Source organism: Clupea harengus, chromosome 5 (assembly GCF_900700415.2).
Source record: "Clupea harengus chromosome 5, Ch_v2.0.2, whole genome shotgun sequence".
NCBI lineage: Eukaryota > Metazoa > Chordata > Actinopteri > Clupeiformes > Clupeidae > Clupea > Clupea harengus.
In genome coordinates, this window is record NC_045156.1 from 31259474 (window position 1) to 31267074 (window position 7601).

Genomic DNA, 7601 nt, shown 5'->3' on the forward strand with positions numbered 1-7601 from the left:
CGGCACAGATTCAAATCATGATCACAAGCTCATCATTCATTCAGATCATTTAAATAAAACAATTAAAACACCTTAATAATAAATGCATACAATGTTAGAGAGAGTGTAATGTCATTATTATTGCTATAACATGCTGTTCTCTATGCAAAAGAGAGATACATGAAGTATTTTTTCATATCAGATCACCCTGATATTAGTAGTGCAAATTCGTTAGTAAGAAAAACTGAAAATATAATGGATACACAAGTACAAGTCTTTATTTCATTAGAATTCATTAACAAAATACATACCCTTAAAGTACCCCCATGACCAATAAAACACCAGTAACTCGGGAATAAGGAAATTAGTTTTAAGCCGTTCTGACATTACAGGGAAGGCTATTCTAGATTTTAGGGTCCAAAATGGCAAAGGAGAAATCACCCTTGGCTTTTAGTCTGAACTCTGGAACAGCCTGCAGACCCTGATGAGTGATCTCACAGGAGTATAGGGGGTGGAGAAGCTCTGATATATAATTTGATGCCACGCCATGGAGTGCTTTATACATAATCCCCCAAACCTTGAAATTCATGCAAAAACATACTGGAAGCTTGAGGAGAGACACTACCATTGGATACATATGCTCAGACCTGTGAGTTCTTTTTAAAAGCCTGGCTGCTGAATTCTCCACCACCTGAAGTTGAGCAAAGCAATGCTGATTTAACCAAGTAAACAGAGCATGACAGTAGTCCCGATGTGTAGAAATAAAAACATAATGTTTCTGTCCATTCTTCTTCCATCCCTGTGTAGAGTTCATCATTTTCTATGGGTCTTCATGTGCACGGTTAAAGAGTACTGATACCGTAAGGCTTTCCCACACTCTGGACAGTTGTATGGCCGCTCGCCTGTGTGGATACGCTGGTGTTTCTCTAGTGTACACCGGCGGTGGAAGCTGTTTCCACACAAAGTACAAACAAAAGGCTTGATGTTAGAGTGGAGCATAATGTGCTTGTTCCTGTCATGGATATCGCCGAAGCGTTTCTCACACAGGTGGCAAGCAAACCGCCTTTCCTGTGTGTGCCGGCGCATGTGGCTTCGGAGGCCGGAGGCGCTTGTAAAGGTCTTGTCACACACGCTACAGGGGCATGTCTGCATTTTGGCTGGCTTTCTGGCCGGCTTTTTTTGACCTGTGTGAATCCTTGTGTGGTCTTTTAGCTTGTCGGAGCGAGCAAACGCTTCCCCACAGGTGGGGCAGATAAACGGCTTCTCCCCGGTGTGTATCAGCATGTGAGTCCGCAAACAGCGGGAGTTAGCGTAGATATTACCACAAAGCGAGCAGACGTGCTGGGTCGAGCTTTTTGGTTTGGTCTTTGCTTCACAGGTTTTATTTCTTCTGCCTTTACAAGGTTCTTTCTCACTGTGTTGTCGTTGTTTCACGTGTTTCTTTTGCACTTGGCTTCTATACCTCAGAGGATGGCAAACACGGCCTTCCTGATTTAATCCTTCAGGCTCATTAAGCACCAACACCTCAGAATTGTTGTGGTGATCTTTTGCTTGTGGTGTTGGATACAGCACACTTTCTTCTGAGAATACACCTAGACTGTCTTCTGAGTGTTCTGGAATATCATGGTTGTGTGCCTGCTCATTCTCAGGTTTGACCAAACAGTCTTTGAATGGGTCCACAATCGTCTCAGCAACCTCAAAAGAAATAGGTTCATCAGTTGACAGTTCAGACTTAATCTCAGACTTAATCTCTAATTTGAGGTTCAAAAGATCAAACTTCATCTTCTGATCATCTAGACTGATTTCAGATTCTCTCGAGGGCAACTCAAGTGAGAGAAAAGATGGATCTAAATCTGGCTCTGGTTTAACACTGATGGGAACCACAATACGTTCAGCTGCCTTAGGATCCGAACATGCTGTGATGTTACATTCACCTTTACACACAAGTCTTGGTTGTGGTGATGAGATTGAGGCGCTATGGCTGTGTGGCTGCTTCATCATTTCCACTTGATGTCCACACGTAGCATGAACCACTTTTCTAGGTTTGGTTTGTAATACCTGTATTCATTTCCTTCGATTACAGTGTGCAATCTTGGCAGTGGTGCACTCCTCCACACCCTGATGTTGGTTCAGCTTCAGTATAAAATAGGGGGATATTGAATGAATAAATCCCAAAAGGACTGTATGCTGATTACTTGAAATAGGTAAGAACAAGTATAGATGCCAAAGTTCCAATGATGACAGGGTTTATTGCACACACACACAACGTGAAAACATGAAGGGATGGTGAACATGAACTGAATGATGACAGTGTAATGAATGATCCGTGAAATGAACAATGATCCGTGTAATGAATGCTAGAATTATCCGTGTAAAGGACTTCTAACACACATGAATCCAACTGGATGATACTGAAGACCGTGAACTGACTGATAGAATCCGTGGTTTCTATGGAAATAATATATAACAAATATACACAAATGTTAACAATTAAATACGATAACGAGGAAACAGTATATACAAACGGTGATTATGATGGCTATGATATAAATACGGATCTGTCCCTTTAATACCGTGCTGCGTAACGGTGGACATTCCAGTATCTCCGTTACCAACGGTAAATCTTCAAAGTAGCAGTAACATGAATGAGATATGACAAGACAGTGAATGATTACAATACTAAATGACTAACAGATATTATCTACACTGATATGAAACATACTAAATCGCTAAATGACACATAACAATGAACACTCACTATCTCAATGACGCACGGTATGAATGTCTCTGATCGTGATATTGTCCAAAGCACTCCTTGATGATGACTTCTCCAACTCCGTTTGACTCGGCCCACAAAATGGCCATGAGGAGGGTCTGCCTTATATAGTGGAGAGGGGGAGTGAGAAACACGTTCAGGCATGTCTTGTGTTTATTTCTGTACGGCTGTTTACCCGAACTACCTATCTAATATTAGCCTATATATCTCCTAATATGAGCTCTTTGTGAGCGTTATCCCCTCATCAGGGTTGTGTCTCCAAGGGTGCCTGGTGGGGCCCCTGCAAAGTCAATTATCTCCTTTTTTTTAGTTTGTATATCTTTCTCAGCTGTTCAGCCTATGTAATTGTTAAACAAGGCCTTTCATACTGCTGAATCAATCCATGTATCTCTAGTTTAAGAAAATATGCTACACACTTTTTTTGAATGGGCCACAATTAGTGATGGGCAAATGAAGCTTTGGTGAAGCATTGAACCATTAGGCACATTGTTTCAAAAATCGGTTCATTACTTGAAGCTTCAGTAACAGTGACCTCTCCTGGTGATGTGCCAAGGCTGCAACTAAATTAGCCCAGCTAGACAGTGGCACGAATCTTTAAAAGAATGACAATCTAGTGTGCACGCACCAAATCAGTTTAAGGTATGAAGCACGTTCCGGCGCTTCAGTGTCAGGCTGCCATCACTACCCACAATCATATCAGCAACCTCAAGATAGATGTTTACCAGTGCACAGTTCTGACAAACATTGAAAATCATGCAAAAACATACTGGAAGCTTGAGGAGAGACACTACCATTGGATACATATGCTCAGACCTGTGAGTTCTTTTTAAAAGCCTGGCTGCTGAATTCTCCACCACCTGAAGTTGAGCAAAGCAAGGCTGATTTAACCAAGTAAACAGAGCATGACAGTAGTCCCGATGTGTAGAAATAAAAACATGATTGACAAAAATGTTATCTTCCTGTCCATTCTTCTTCCATCCCTGTGTAGAGTTCATCATTCTTCAGTCTTCATGTGCATGGTTAAAGAGTATTTATACCGTAAGGCTTTCCCACACTCTGGACAGTTGTATGGCCGCTCGCCTGTGTGGATACGCTGGTGTTTCTCTAGTGTACACCGGCGGTGGAAGCTGTTTCCACACAAAGAGCATCTCGCATTGCACAGGAATTGAACCTAGGTCAGCTACTTGCTATTCAATAACACTAACCATTGAACCACTGATCACACATTGCCACACTCAAAGTCTACAGTATTGTGATAGTCAAGCCAACAGATAAAAAAAATCCTACTGGCATAGGGCATATGTGAATACCAGTGACGGGAACAACAGATACATCTCAAGATACACCTTGAACAGATTTCATATCTCAGTGTCTGAACAATGAACTGACCTAATTATCTAAACATCAATCCTGAACCCTGGTCCCCTTAGATTAGATTAGATTAGATTCAACTTTATTGTCATTGCACAGAGTACAAGTACTGAGGCAACGAAATGCAGTTTAGCATCCAACCAGAAGTGCAAAATAGCAAAAAGTGCAGAGTATGTGCATATGTAAAGTGTAATAAGTGAATAAATAGATATGTACAGTAAGAAATAGATATGCAATATGAACAATAGGAAATGGATATGCAATATGAACAGTAAGTGGGGACAAGAATAGCAGCAATTGAGGTAAGAAGTGTAGGTATGATAAGTATATGTAAAGGCACATTGTGCGCCAACAGGCTTATTTGCGTAATACAGATGACTTCACATGTCCCTAAGAAGTCTGTGAGGGCCTCGGCCATAACCACTGGCTCGCTTTTTCAGCAGCCTCAGACAACTCCTTTACAGCTCCTTTGAGTGACCGTCCTCAAAAAAACCAAACTCCACTAGAAGTGTTGTGGTTGATTTAGCTACAAAGTCTCCTCTGGTCTTGTGTGTGATTGCCAACCTCGTTCCTTCACATCCACGGGTACATGAAGCAGTTGTTGAAAGTGTACATGCTTCTGTCAGTCTGCCCCAGGGCAGCTGTGGCTACTGAGGTAGCTTACCACCACGGGTATGACTGTGTATGAATGACAACTGGACTCTGGACTCTGTAAAGCGACTTCGGGTATTTAGAGAAGCGCTATATAAGATTGAATTAATTGATTGATTGATGAAGCAGTTGTTGAAAGTGTACATGAAGCAGTTGTTGAAAGTGTACATGAAGCAGTTGTTGAAAGTGTCGTCATGTCGTCCATATAAGCTTGGATGGGAGGTTTCTGGGAGCTGTCCAGCAGCCTCTTACCACCAACAACCAATTTAGATGCCCTTTTGAAGCAGCACTAAGGAGTTTTGGGCTTGGAGCTCCCCCTAGCGGCAAAACCTGTTGAAATTTGCTTTCCTCGTTTATGACAAACTAGCGAGTCAACAACTTTGCTAACACAGTCAAACATAAAGCAAGTGCAAGAGAAGACAAAGCAGGACAGCAAATAAACTACTTACTAATCCAGCAGAAAGATGGCTAGCTCTGAATCGAAATCGCTACCCGATCCTAGTCGCGCATGCTCAGACACAAAGGACCGGGCGGCTCCAGAAATCCTACAGACCGCAGTAATTTCCCTACAGACCCCCGATGGCAATGGCGGAGAGGGCATTCTACATATTAAAAGTAATTGTAGCGGCACAATTTTTTTCAAGCTGTTATTTTAAGGTAGACATAGTGTTACTTTAAGTAAGATAACTTAAAATCTTTCGCGTGACGGTCATTTTTGTGGGTAGCATCGATGCTGACTTGAAGCTGCCCATAACCCATACATCTGTGCGCCAGCTCCCTGAGGTTCCATGGCAATGTTCCGAAAGCCCATTATTCCGACAGCCCGCTGTTCCGAAATTGTGAGCACAGCAACGTGAACCGCTATAGCCCACATGCACATCCCAATGAATCACACAATCATAAACATATAAATGCATTTATTTCACAAGCATTAACTTTAATTCAGAATAGTATTATACACACATGGCATTTGCATCGCGATGATAATAAAAATACTTGTATGATAGCCAACGCATGCATGCTTTGTCAGTGCTTGACTAGATCTGCGTAATGTCCTGCGACAATCTGCAGGTGATTTCCTTTGCATGAGTGGTAGGCCTACCCCATATTCAAAAGCAGAGTAGGCTAAGTTAACAAATATTGCCTACGAAAAGTTATATGCGTGATAGCCCGGTGGGCGTCTCTGCTCCGCTGCGCAAACTAAATGCTGTGTGTGTTTTGTGCCACTTAAAATATTTCTAAATTATGCCAGGGGACTATTTTTAGGGAATATTGAGATTTCGGAATATCTGGCTTTCGGAACACTGGGCCGTCCCCCTCCCGGACTAGAGACAAATTAAATAAAAGATGGAGGAAGAAGTCACTGATTTGCGGGTCCAGTCCAGCAACTTCCTTCACCAATGTAAGTTTTTTTTGGCTTTTTTTTCTTATTTTTTGGAAAAGTTACCGAGAAATAAACATTGTACTATGTCATAATGCCATGACTGATTAAAAAAATGTGTCTGATTTCGTTAGCGAGGTATCCGTTAGCCAGGTCGCTAACATTAGCTAGTGATTGCTAACTCGCTTGCTGACATTAGTTCAGGTATTTATCTCCAAATACAAGTTAGTTAAGAAGTGAACTGTTGTTTATGACCATCTAGAAAATGTGCATGGTAACTGTACACAAATATACTGTAAACATAATCTGCTTTAAAAAAAGATCAAGGCTAATGTTCGACATCCAACTGTCATAACTGTCAGCTGTTAACTGTCAGCTATCAGCTATCAATAGCTAGTTAGCTAGTCATCAACCCAAATCCTGTTACACCAAATTCTTAGACAGTTGTCTTGTCGTGGTTAAAATGTTTTTCATAATATTTTATTTCCATGTAGGGTCATCGTCAGATATAGCGCGTTTTATCCAGGCCAGAGGGGAGGCAGAGAGTCTTTTCACAGGACAACGCAACAGTTTGATGGAGGGGTGGAAGTAAGTATTACAAAAGTTACAGTCCAGCTACAGTAACCAGTTCAAGAAGTAGTGGCATTTACATATTCCATACAATTTGCTGTCTGTTCAGACAGGTACTCAGTTCCATTAGCCTTGCGACCGTGGTCAGCCCACTTCAGGCCAGAAAGAAGTGGGACAACCTGGAAGAAAAGTATTTGGTATGACCAGATAGTCACACATGACCTACCATTGAAATATTACACATGCACTGATCAAAAATGGACTGACAGCGGTGTGAAAAAAAAAGTATGTAGGCCTACTATGTGTATATGTGTATAAGCTACTGGATGACCTAAAAGTATCCATCTATCATCTATCTATCTATCTACTTTCATCTGTAGGAGCTGAAGTGCCCACCTATAGGGGCAGAGACAGACAACGGGGAGGACGCAGCTGCCTCGTGGCCATGGTACCCTGCCATGGATGCGCTGCTTGGCCAGAGGCACTCCATCACACCACCCGTGCTGCGTGCCTCTATGGCCTGCAGCTCCTCCATGGCAGGGCCTTATTCCACAGGTGCCATCATGTCCTCCCCACCACCGAGAGAGGAGAGGCAGGAAGGAAGGGGAAGGAAGCGGCGCTATACCATGGCTTTCCTTTTGGAGATGATGGAAAGAGGTCTGGCCCGGGAGGAGGAGCGTCAGCGGAAGGAGGAGGAGCGTCAGCAGAAGGTTGACGAAAGATTGGAAAGACTGCTGACAATTATGGAGCGACTTGCAGAGAAATAGATATATTGATAATTAAACATTTACAGCATTATGCTTTTTTTTTTTTTTTTAAGTACATATAATGATGACACAACAACAGAGTTCAGTTAAGTTAAAATAACTTTAT

The 7601-nt window shown here is 42.1% G+C and overlaps 2 protein-coding genes across 2 annotated transcripts; one reads left to right on the plus strand and one right to left on the minus strand.

Annotated features, from left to right (window-relative positions):
* Nucleotides 1-792: 792 nt before the first annotated feature.
* LOC116220614 (zinc finger protein 3-like) lies at nucleotides 793-1980 on the minus strand. Its single transcript, XM_031568592.1, has one exon. It carries the CDS (start codon nucleotides 1978-1980, stop codon nucleotides 793-795), a length of 1188 nt encoding a protein of 395 aa, XP_031424452.1.
* A 4105-nt stretch (nucleotides 1981-6085) lies between these two features.
* Nucleotides 6086-7601, plus strand: LOC116220615. The gene is made up of 4 exons (XM_031568593.2): nucleotides 6086-6179; nucleotides 6653-6746; nucleotides 6838-6925; nucleotides 7109-7601. Exons 1-4 carry the CDS (start codon nucleotides 6125-6127, stop codon nucleotides 7493-7495), a joined length of 624 nt encoding a protein of 207 aa, XP_031424453.1. The 5' UTR covers nucleotides 6086-6124; the 3' UTR covers nucleotides 7496-7601.

Coding starts and splice junctions, on each gene's coding strand:
- LOC116220614 (XM_031568592.1), bottom strand. CDS start 1,980: ATGATGAAGCAGCCACACAGCCATAGCGCCTCAATCTCATCACCACAA.
- LOC116220615 (XM_031568593.2), top strand. CDS start 6,125: ATGGAGGAAGAAGTCACTGATTTGCGGGTCCAGTCCAGCAACTTCCTT. Junction 6,180..6,652: donor CAGCAACTTCCTTCACCAAT/GTAAGTTTTTTT, acceptor ATTTCCATGTAG/GGTCATCGTCAGATATAGCG. Junction 6,747..6,837: donor AGTTTGATGGAGGGGTGGAA/GTAAGTATTACA, acceptor CTGTCTGTTCAG/ACAGGTACTCAGTTCCATTA.